The sequence below is a fragment of the Onychomys torridus genome, chromosome 3, assembly GCF_903995425.1.
Source record: "Onychomys torridus chromosome 3, mOncTor1.1, whole genome shotgun sequence".
NCBI classification, from domain to species: domain Eukaryota; kingdom Metazoa; phylum Chordata; class Mammalia; order Rodentia; family Cricetidae; genus Onychomys; species Onychomys torridus.
The window spans coordinates 145,920,546-145,932,897 of NC_050445.1; the positions used below are offsets into that span (position 1 = coordinate 145,920,546).

Below are 12,352 nucleotides of genomic sequence, written 5' to 3' on the forward strand. Positions count from 1 at the left end.
CCCAGTCCAAAGATGATTTAGTGTAGAGGATTCAGGAACCCTCTCTAAAGCATGCAACCAGGGAAGAGATCATTTATGACTGAACAAGACAACCAGCTATACCTCATGGTCATACAAGTCCATCATAACCATTTAAAAACATCTTTTTTAAAAAAATTGTTTACGGGTGCTTGTGTGTCTATGTGAGGGTGTCAGGTCCCCTAAAACTGAAGTTACAGACAGTTGTGAGCTGCCATGTGGGTGCTGGGAATTGAACCCAAGTCCTCTGGGAGAGCAGTCAGTGCTCTTAACCACTGAGCCATCTCTCTAGCTCCTTAAAAACATCTTTTTTAAAAAAAATTGTTTCTGGGCGTTTTGCCTGCTTGTGTGGTTAAGCACTACTTGCATGCTTTGTGCCTGTGGGAGTCAGAAGGCATCAGATCCCCTGGAACTGTAATGACAGACAGTTGTGAGCCTCCACGTGGATACTGGAAATCGAACCTGGGTCTTCTGAGAAAACAGCCAGTGCTTTTAACTGCTGAACCTTTTCTCCAGCATGTAACCCCTTATTTTTGAGAGATCTTTTTCCTGTGTAGCCCTGGATGATGAAGAACTTGGAATGTGCCAGGTAGTGGTGGTACACACCTTTAATCCAGCACTTGAGAGACAGAGGCAAGCAGACCTCAGTGAGTTCGAGGCCAGCCTGGTCTACAGAGAGAGGTCCAGGACAGCCAGGGCTACACAGAGAAATCCTGTTTTGGACAGAAAACCAAAAGTGGGGGGGATGGACTTGGTATGTAGACGGGCTGGACTCGGAACAGTAGCGACATTTCTACCTCTCTCAAGGCCTAGAAGAGGTGTGCAGCACCATGCCTTGCTCTGTTCTTCTTGCTCTATTTCATTGAGGCTCTATTAGTTCCTCTCCCTCCACCTTTCGGGGGCTTAGCAGTTAAAGGAAATAGCACTCACTTGAGGAAAGTTGAAAGAACTAAAGACAGAGCACTTACCTTAAACTTCAAGATGGATGGAGAGTCTGAAACCTAAGGGAAACTTTCCCCTGGCAAGTTCCACAGAGAAGACTCTGAACCTTCAGCTTGATGTCTGGAGGGAGTGGAGGCTGGCTAGATGAGGATGAGGAAGGACAGAGCTCAGTAGCTAGCTCCTGGTCATTTCCTTGTTTAATTGCTGTGAATTCCCTGTCTTTTCATTTCCAAGCCCCCTACTTGTGACTCACTCATGTTTCAAGAGGCTTTCAGAATGCCTGTGGACTTCAGGAAGGAGGCCAAGACAGACAGCAGATTCAATCCATGATAAACCACACAAGGATTAGAATTTAGCCAAAGGATCTTCTGTTGTTAAGATTCTAAATGTTTCCCTTGGTACTTTCTGGTAAACTGCCCTTTTTTGCAAGGCTGAAAAAGTGTATCTTTGAATCACATACATAGATGGGAGATAGTACAGAGGGGGAAAATAGTGAACCAACATTGCCTGCAGAACCCTAAAGTTGCTGGGATTATGGGATGAGAAAGATAACAGATGTCAGTCTTCACAGCCATATTTAAATGGGCATCTTGCTGCCTGCTCTGAGGCGACTTCTAGGACTCAGCATGGTGGCTGAGTCAATGTGAGAACATTGTCCAGTGGTTTTCAGCCAATAGTTTACTTTGAGGAAGCACAAGGACTTGTAATAATTGTGAACAAATCAGAAAAACAGGAATGACCAAAAGACTCATTAGGAATGTTTACACTGCAATATTGGGAATGAAAACAACAATCAAAATGGTACTGGCCATTATGAGTCATGAAATTGTCTTACTAGCCGTTGATCAAACAAGCATACAATTAAATTTATATTAGAACTTGAGTACAGACCATCTGGAAATATAAACAAGAAGAGAACGACAAAAGGAAATTAGTTCCATCAGATTTCAAAGTATCTTCTAAAACTACACTAATTAGGACAGCTGTTACAAACAAAACCAGACAGGGCAGACCAATGGGAAGAGAGAGACAGTCCACAAATGGACCCACATACCAACAAAATTAGTTTATAATAAAAGGAACATTCCAGGGCTGGTGAGTAATTCAGCAATAGAGCATTTGCCTAGTATGAACAGAGCAGGGGTTCAATTCCCCAATACTGCAAATAAAACATTCTAGATCAGCAGGAAAAATATTCACTGAGTGTTATTATGATAAAAATTTAAAATCAAAAGGGTAGCAAATCTGCATTTTGCTCTTTGATAAAAAATAAATCTCAGAGCAAGGCATAATGGCATATACCTGTCATTCAGCACTCAGAAAACTAAGCAGGAGGATTATTACCAACTTAAGGCCAGCCTAGGCTACATGAGGAATTCAAGGCTAACCTAAGATAGACAGCAAAACCATATCTCAAAATAAGTAAGTAAATAAATAAATGCTGGGTAAAAACTTAAATATAAAAATGAAGTTATGAAGTTGTTGAAATAAAACAATGAATTTGTGTATATCTTTGTGTATAATCTTGCCACAAAGAAAATTTTCTCTGATTATAACATAAAATTAAATAATCACAGAGGAATTGTTAGTAAATATGACTTAAAAATAGAAATTTCTGGGTTGAAGATGTGGCTGAGTTGATAGAGTTGGCATGCTTGCCTTATGTGCACAAAGCCCTGGGTTCTGTCTTCAGGGTCACAGAAAGCAGGCATGGTGGCACAGGCCTGTAACCCTAGCACTTGGGAGGTAGAGGCAGAAATATCATAAGCCAACCTTGGCTACATAGTGAGTTCACAGCCAACTTGGGCTACTCAAGACCCAGTCACACAAAAAAAAGGAATACTCCTTTCACAAACACATTGATAAGTATGTGGGGGAAATGTGCAAATATTGGTGACAGAATACATGTTTGTGATGTATTTAGAGAAAAATTGCAGTCTAAAGAGTTGGCTCAGTTGTTAAAAGCACTTGTGTTTTTTTTTTTCTAAGACAAGGTCTCACTATGTAGCTCTGGTTGTCCTGGAACTCACTATGTAGACCAGGTTAGCCTTGAACTCAGAGATCCAGCTGCCTCTACCTTCTAAGTATTAGGATTAAAGGCATACACCACAACACCTGGCTTACACCTGATGCTTTTGCAGAGGACTCAGGTTCAATTGCCAGAACCTACATGGCAGCTGAAAGTCCTCTATAACTCCAGTCCAAGGGTACCTGGCACCTTCTTCTGACCAGTAAGGGCATCAGGTACCCACAAGGTATACTTACATACATGCAAGCAAAACACTCACACACATAAGATAATAAACCTAAATAAAGGAAAACAGCAATATTTGCAGAAATTGAATGTGTGTGTGTGAGTGTGTGTGTGTGTAATGTAAAAGTTCTTCCACTAGGACTCTATCTTATAAATTCACACAAGAAGAGAAATGTATCATTAATGATCTCCATGTCTGTATTAATAAAACATGAAGTAAAGCAACAATTCTGAAAGAAAATGGGGGAGATATGGTGTTCTACCTAATAGATACAAAATAGTATCTAATATATATTATTGACTAAAAAATAAAAAGTGTGGGGATATTTTAATTGTGCTGAAATGTGATTTTATTTGTATGTTAATAAATAAAGTTTGCCTGGAGATCAGAGGTCAATAGCTAGCCAGGAACAGAAGTCAGGTGGTAGTAGCACGTAGCACAAATCTTATTAATAAAATCAAACCTGGAGCCAGGTATTGGGGTGAATGCTGGATGATCAGAGAAGCAGAACAAGCCACAGCCACCTCATCTCCCAATTCCTTGCTGATCCTGTTTCCTCAGACTGGAAGCCTCTGAGTCCTCATCCAGAATGAATCTCAGCTGAACTGTTACTCAGTAGCCTAAAAGCTTAAACCAGCCAAATGCTTCTAGTTCCTGGTCCTCATGCCTTATATGCCTTTCTGCTTTCTGCCATCACTCCCTGGGATTAAAGGCGTGAGTCTCCACGTCTGGCTGTTTCCAGTGTGGCCTTGAACTCACAGAGATCCAGAGGATTTCTGCCCCTGGAATGCTAGGATTAAAGGCATGAGTGCCACCATTTTCTAGCCTCTGTATCTAGTGGCTGTTCTGTTCTCTGACCCCAGATAAGTTTATTAGGGTGCACAATATTTTGGGAAATACAATATCACCACAGTAGCACACACCCTTAATCTGATCACATGGCAGGCAGAGTCTCTGTGTGGTCAAGGACAAAGCCAATCGTGGTGACTCAAACCTTTAATCCCAGTACCAACCATAGAGACCTGGAAGTCTGTATAGACAGGCAGTGATGAGGAAGTCATGCAGTTGGGTTTAGAGCCAATGAGAAGGCAGAACAGAAAGGCAATAAAAAGACAAGTCAGATAGGAAGACTCTCTCAAGGGAAGCGGCAGCAGGTGGTAAGCTAAAGGTAGTCTTTGCTCTTCGCTAGTACTCTGATCTCTTGGGCTTTTAACTCTGTATTTGGCTCCATGTTTCTTAATAAGTTCTTAATAAGACTGTTTAGAAATTTCTCTACAAAAAAGGTTAGAAGCTACAACATGGTGGTGTGTTCCTGTAATCACCGCCCTTGGCAAGTATATATGGGGTATCGAGAATCCAAGGTTAGCCTCAGCTACATGCTGAATTTGAGGCCATCCTGGAGACCCTGCCTTCACCCCACACACACACACAAAATGGAGTATAGCAGAGTGATAGAATATTTTTGCTTAGCATGCACAAGGTCCTGGGTTCTACTCCCATCACACATAGACACAAACAGTTATCGTCACTTCTCAGAGACGTTACAATAGTGTGGATTATAATTTGGGGTTAAGGGAGAGCTAAGCAAATGTCTGGAAACATGTACTAGGCACTGTCATGTAGCTGTACCGTCCATCTGGGGAGGTATCTCAATAGCTACTTTGTTACCTATTGCTCCAGTATGATAGAAAGCGCCCGGCAGGGAAGCAAGTCATTGATCATAGGTGAGAGACTTAACATCAGAGTTCCTTCACAAACATGGGTTATGGAAGTGGTGAATATACACCAGGCCCTCACACTGTAGTATTTGTTTCTGTATAATAAAGTAAATTGCCCTAAGTAAAACGAGGAACTGCTAAGTACATGTGAAAGGACTGATTCCATTGTCACTCTCATGTTCAAATCTCCTGTGGTCCCCAATTGCCTTCAAATCAAGTCCACTCTCCCAAGCCCTCCACTTAAAGTGCTCCATCATCTGTCACTTGTCTACTTCTTTGTGCTTGGCTCTTGATGTTCTCGCCTCCTGGATGCCTGTGCTGCACCCAAACCTACTTGTTTGCAGTTCCCCACTCTACTGCACACCATTGTGCCTTTGCAAATATTCCTTTACTTGCCTGCTTGAAAAAACATGTGTTCCTTTTTTGAGACTTGGCTCGTATATTAGCCTTTCAAGAGACTTGCCATGGTTCCTCTCTGTTCTATTTATACCTGTATTATCCAGCTTCACACACTACCCTGCAGTTTTTCATTAAATATTCATTTATAAGAATGTACGCAAGTCTCACATCTGAGGGCAGAGACTCAGTTCAGTATTTAGTTTTATTGGGGTGGGTGTATGTGCATGTGTGTGCTCCCCTCCCTTCCCGCTCTTCTCCTCTCCCTCCTGCCCTCCTCCTTCCCCCTTTCTCCTCCCTCCTCCTCCTCCCCTACCTCTGTCTCCAGTGCACGTATGGAAATCAGGAGATAGCTTGTGGGAGCTGGTTCTCTCTTTCCATGTAAGTCAGAGAGAACCAGCTTGGGTCATCAGGCTTAGCAGCAGGTGCCTTTACTTCCGGAGCCATCTTGCCTGCCCTGGAAGGATGTCTTTGTAGTGTTGATGTTCACCGATACCGAGACAAACTGGGTACAACCTGCACCTCTCTTGAATCCCCAGTCCCTGTGGAAGGGCCTCACTCTCCATGGCTTTGAGATTCCAGTAAAGACTCGTCCAGTGTGGACTACACAGCTGGCACTGACGTGCACGGGGGAGGGTTTACTTTCAGACACACCAGAGCCCTGGCTATACATCATCCCAGTCTTGACAGGGAGCTTTTAGGCAAATGCTTGAACTTTCTTCCTTCACATAGCAAGCATCTCTCCAAACAAGCTTGGATGGTAACTTGTTTTCTTTGGCAAAATGATTAATGGGGACAATTGCTCATATGCCTGGTTGCATGACATTTCCAATAACATTGCCATTTTGTTTACGGTAAAAATACCCAGGAATTTGCTACCAGTGGAGGGACCACCTGTCTGCTAGAGGCACTGAGAAGGAGAAGCTGGGGAGGCAGCTCCCTTGAAGAGTGCTCAAGAGAGTCTAATTCTGTCACCAGCCTCCCCCAACTCCCCACACATGACCTCTCAGCTTAGCAATAGCACCTGTGGAAACAAGAGACATGCCTTGGGCTGGTTGGGGACCCAGATACCCTGGAGGCAGCTAGTGAAACTGTGGAAGCTTCTCTCATGCCTGAGCATACAGGAGTAGAGGAACTGGGCAGCCAGGAGAGCCAGAATTTCAAATTGAGGGATAGAAACAAGGGAAGTTGGCTGGGCAGAAACACGTGACATGACCGGAAAAGTAAAGCATGGGTAAGCTAGTCCACACTTCACCTTGCTTGGGTCCTGCAGTGTGGGCCAGGCAGGGCAGGCGAGAGGAATGATGAAGGGTGGTGCTGATGAAGAGGAGGCACCAGCTTTCCTCTGGAAGCCATAACTGGGCAATAAGGTTCGAAGGCTGCAGTAGGGCTTCATCTGCATGAGCAAGAATAGAGATCAACAAATTCCACACTTTAAAATTCCTATGCTAAACTAGGTGCTGTGTTAGCATACTTGTAATCCCAGTATTTAGGAGGCAGAAACAAAAGAATCAGGAGTTCAAAGTCATCCCCAGATACATAACAGGTTCAAGGCCAGCTAGGACTACATGAAACCCTGTTCAAAAAAGAAAAGAAAAAAATCCTATGTTGAATTATAAAATGATTTCTAAGCCGGGCGGTGGTGGCACATGCCTTTAATCCCAGGTGGAGGCAGAGGCAGGCAGATCTCTGTGAGTTCAAGGCCAGCTTGGTCTACAGAGTGAGTTCCAGGAAAGGCGCAAAGCTACACAGAGAAACCCTGTCTCGAAAAAAACAAAAAACAAAAACCACAACAACAACAACAAAATGAGTTCTATAAGAGAACTAATTCTATCAACTCTCAGTTCTGATAATACTACCTTATTAGGGAAGCACGGGGATTATCTGAACAACTAAAGAACAAACAGGAACAAAGCTTATTGGTAGAAAGTACATTCTATGCATGGAATAGAGCACGTTGGTCACTTGTGTAGCAGACAAGTTCTAGCAGAAAGCTCCAGGAAAATACCAGATTGGCCCAGAAAGGTGGCTCAGCCAGCAAAGCACTCGCCACACAAACCTGACAACCTGAGTGTGACCCCCAGAACCTACATAAAGGTGTAAGAAGAGACTCAACTCCACAACGTTGTCCTCTGACGTCCACATGCACCCTGTAGCATTCATGTGCACACACAAACTAATAACAAGATGATGATGATGATGATGATGATGATGATGATGATGATGATGATATCAGGTCAAACCAAGTATGGAAACAGGTGTAAAAGGAGACCATTTGCAGGACCATGGTGGCACATGCCTTTAATCCCAGCGCTCAAGAGGCAGAGGCAGGCAGATCTCTGTGAGTTCAAGGCCAGCTTGGTCTACAGAGAGTTCCAGAACAGGCAGGGCTATATAGACCCTGTCTCAACAAAACAAAATAAAACAAAACAAGAGGGATATAAATTATTCATCCCATTTAGATTAAAAAAGAAATTTAAAAGGGCTGAGGTTGTAGCTGTTGGAAAGGCTTGCCTAGCATGTGCAAGCCTCTTGTTCAACCCACAGCACTACAAAAACAAAACAAAACAGACAGGCAAAACTGTGATTCATCCATCCCAGGAAGAGATACAGCAGAGCAGCTCAGGTGTGTACTTTAGGAAGAGCACCGAGGAAAACACCATGTGGCTAAGGCCTATTGATTTAACTAGAGGATTTGGAGACAAAGTCTCATGCAGCCCAGGCTGCTCTTGAACTCTTGATCTTCCTGTTTCCACCTTCTGAGGCTAAGATGACAAACATATACCATATTGGACTAAGGCCTTTCCTCTGTGCATGTGTGCATGTGTTTTGAATATTTTAAATTTATTCTTTGACAGTTTCAAACACGTATACAATGTATCTTGATCATATCCAACAACCCCCCTTACCAGTCCTCTGCTTCTGCTGATACTTTCTCCTCCTCCCTTCATGTCCTTTTCCTTTCAGAGCCCACTGAATCCAGCTACTGCTACCTGCGTGCACATGATTGTGGAACCATCCACAGGAGCATGGGTAACCTAGCAATATACACACTCCTAAAGAAAAAGGACACCCCCCCCCCATCGACTACATCCATCAACTGCCAATAGTTCCTCAGCTATGGGAAAGCCAAATGAACTCCTCCCCACTCCATGCTGGAATGTTGACTGACTTGATCTCATGCAAGTCTTGTGCTGGTAAGCGCAGCTGTTCTGAGCTCATTGACCGCTGCCCGCTGCAAAAAGAAGCTTCTGACCCAGGTTGAGTAGCACTAAGACGTGGCATAAATGTAAAAATCTAAAAGGCAGTTTGACAGCAGACAGTGGAGTTTCCCCCTACGGCCATGAGCTTTACACCATAGTACAGGCATGAGTCCTTCAAATCCAAGCAGAAAACAGCTGGTTGTCCTCATAACAGTCATGCCACTATTGCACAGGAAGGGGCATCTTGCCTGGCAGGTTGGCACTGTAATATGCAGGGTCCACTGCTGGGTAAGTCCACTGATGGCTTTCCTTCCTTAGTGGGGCTGCATAGTACCTTCCAATACTATGAAAATTGGCCAGCAAGGAAAAGGTTTTTAGGTCAGTTCCAGATTGATTATTTCTCCATATCCTGCAACCAAAGTGTGTTATATCTTCAGCAATAAGATCTTAGCACTGGAAAGACCTTTGCAAAGCAGTACCATTCACCTTGGACAAGTTAAGACTGAGTCTGTAAAAGCCATCCACAGTGAGGAGAGAATTTATCATGGGCTGGCTTACAAAGTAAGCATAAAAGGGTGTCATTTGAAACCTGTTTGAGATAATCTTGGAATGCATACCTTTTAAAGGGCTGTTTCACATAGCAAGCAAGAGTAATCTGTAGTGATCTGGGTGACATTTGTAAGCAAAACCTGACACCGAAACAGAGTTATACTAACATTTAGGGGTAGTGTTAGCTAGAACAACTCTGTCCTCTAACAAAATACCATGGTGACAGAAATCACGTGCTAGGCCAGAGGGGATGGCTCACACTTGTAATCCTCGAGTCAGGAGGTTGAGGCAGAAGGTTCGTGAGTTTAAAGTCAGCTAGATTGTACAGTGAGAACTTGCTCAAACAAATAAATAAATAAATAAAAGTTGTGTATTAGATAGCTGAGGTCCCAGGTAGCAATACCTCCATTCCAAAGAGATAATATTAACACAGAGATTTCGGGGAGCACTTGGATGCTATACTGTCCAGGTATCACTGAATTAACCAGAGAAGATGGATAGTAAATACCTTCAAATTTACACAGAAATTTCAGAAATAATTCTATGAATCAGAAGAATTAGAAAACTATATACTATTTGGAGAATATTTGAAGATATGTGCTGGAATAGAAATATTTTTTTCAAATAGGGTTTCATGAAGTCTTGGCTGGCCTAGTATGTGTTAAGTAGCCAAGGCTGGCTTTAAACTCCTGATCCTTCTGGCTGGTACAGGCGTGATAACATGTCTGGTGTTTTGTTTTGTCATTATAGATCAAGCCGGCCTTGAAATGGTAGCAGTCTTCCTGCTCAGGCTCCTGAGTACTGGGCTATAGGCCCGTTCCCCCATGCCCAGCACTAGCATGGAAATCTTTTTTTTTTTTTCAGAGCTGAGGACTGAACCCAGGGCCTTGCACTTGCTAGGCAAGCACTCTACCATTGAGCTAAATCCACAACCCAGCATGGAAATCTTATATGTTTAAAAAAGAAATCTGGCCAGGTGGAGGTGCTGCATGCCTGTAATCCCAGCACTCGAGAGACAGAGGAAGGCAGATCTCTGTGAGTTCGAGGCCAGCCTGCTCTACAGAGCTAGTCAAGGGCAGGCTCCTAAGCTACAGAGAAACCCTGTCTCGAAAAACAAAAACAAACAAACAAAAAAAGAAAGAAATCTGTAGCTGGGGATATAACCCAGTGGCAAATTACATGCTTGGCAAATTCAAGTCCTTGGTTTGATCCCACAAGAGAAAAACAAAACATATAAGCACAGATTTGTGAATAATGTGTGATCTCAAACAGAAAAACCAAAATATTTGTAATGTTATAAAATAATGTTAGAATCCGAGTCAGGATATATTGCTGGAACTCAAATTCTTCTAAACATTGCCTGTGGTCCTGTGAAAACATATTAATGGTCATGACTGTGTCTATAGGATCCCAATAGTAAATTAAAAAAAAAATTTTTTTGTTTTGTTTTTCGAGACAGAGTTCTTCTGTGAAACAGTCCTGACTGTCCTAGAACTCACTCTGTAGATCAGGCTGGCCTCGAACTCACAGAGATTCACCTGCCTCTGCCTCCTGAGTGCTGGGATTACAGGCTAAAAGATTTTTTAAATTTAAATTCGGGTGTGTGTATTTATGAATGTATGCCATGTGTGCAAGTGCCTTCAGAAGCCAGCAGAGGGCATCAGCTTCCCCACCCCACCCTCTAACTGCCCCCAGATCTAGAGTCACAGGTGATTGTAATCCCCTAGACATGGGTTTTGGGAGCTGACCTCCAATCACCTGGAGTAGTAGGAAGCATTCTTAATCATTGAACTATTCCTCCAGACAATTAAACAAAAAACAAAAGATCGGTTTTGTTTATAAGACAGAATCTCACTGTGAATCTGGCTAGATTAGAATGCACTCTTTCAACCAGGCTGGGCTGGAACTCATAGAGAGCTGCCTGCCTCTGCCATCCAAGTGTTAGGATTTAAAGTGTGTGCCGCCCAGCTTTTATTGTTCCTTTGTTTGTTTTTGAGACAGTGTCTCAGACCATAGCACCAGCTGATTTCAAACTCTTGGTGATGACCATCATGCCTCAGACTCCCAAGTGCTGGAATTACAAGTTACAAGCTACCATATATAATAATAATGACTCCAATAATAAATTTTAATTTACATTTTTTCCCCTTAGAAATGGGGGAACTGAGCAGGGGTGCAGCCCAATTGGTAGTGTTTGCCTAGCCTTCATGAAGTTCTGGGTCAGATTCCCTAGCACAACATACACCAGGCATGGTGGCCTACAGGAGTCCAGTTGGAACAGCTGCTGCTTACCTAAATGAGTGTCCTATTGTCTCCTCAAATAAGGGCACATTTTATTTTTATTCTACTGGGTGGGGGATAATGGCTCATAAAAAACAGCAGTATTTCAAGTAGAAAGGGGGTAGTATTTAAAACAGAGGTCATAAGCCAGGTATGGTGGCTCACTGAAGAGGCTGGGTCAGGAACAATTGCCATAAGCCAGTTCAAGGCCACTAGGAGTACCATAACAAGACTTTCAGTCTGAGGCAAAGCTTTGGTACATACACTGCTGAGGAGGAAGAAGTGGCAGGAGGTTTGGACTGGGGAGGTTTGGGTTCTTTGAGATTCATTTTCTCTTACTTATTTTTATGCTGGTGATGGACTCTCGCTTTCCCTTCAGGTCAGCAATAGTTTCAAAACCTCTGGGCTTTAGTTTTTAGCGTTTTAGAAAACACATAGTATATTTATTTATTGCTGGGGCATATATGCATGTGGAGGTCAGAGGTCAGTATCAGTTGGCTCCCTCCATTGATCTCGACTTTATTTTTGAGACAGGGTTTCTCACTGTACCAGGAGCATGCCATTTTGGTTAGGCTGGTGGCCCAGTGAGCCTCTGGGTTCTGCCATCCCCTGCCTACCCAGCTATACTGGCTAGTTTTATGTCAATGTGACACAAGCTAGAGTCACCAGAGAGCCTCAATTGAGAAACTGCCTCCATAAGATGTAGCTGTAAAGCGTTTTCTTCACTAGTGGATCAGTGGGGGAGGGCCCAGCCCTTTGTGGGCAGTGCCCTCCCTAGACTGATGGCTCTGAGTTCTATAAGAAATCAGGTGGAGCCAGGCAGTGGTGGTGCACACCTTTAATCCCAGCACTAGTGAGGCAGAAGCAGTCAGATCTCTGTGAGTTCAAGGCCAACCAGGTCTACAAGTGAGTTCAGGACAGCCAGAGCTGTTATACTGAGAAACCCTGTCTTGAAAAAGGGAAGGGGGGAAAAAAGCAGACTAAGCAATCC

General features: G+C 43.3%; 1 protein-coding gene across 1 annotated transcript in view; it reads left to right on the plus strand.

Moving 5' to 3' along the window:
• The window catches only part of LOC118580328 (collagen alpha-1(I) chain-like), a 32,436-nt gene extending 22,492 nt beyond the window's left edge, over nucleotides 1-9,944 (plus strand). The window contains exon 3 of the mRNA XM_036181987.1: nucleotides 8,297-9,944. Coding sequence (XP_036037880.1) covers nucleotides 8,297-8,306 — 10 coding nt within the window. The 3' untranslated portion in view covers nucleotides 8,307-9,944. The remainder of the gene's footprint in view (nucleotides 1-8,296) is intronic.
• The last annotated feature ends 2,408 nt before the right edge of the window (nucleotides 9,945-12,352 follow it).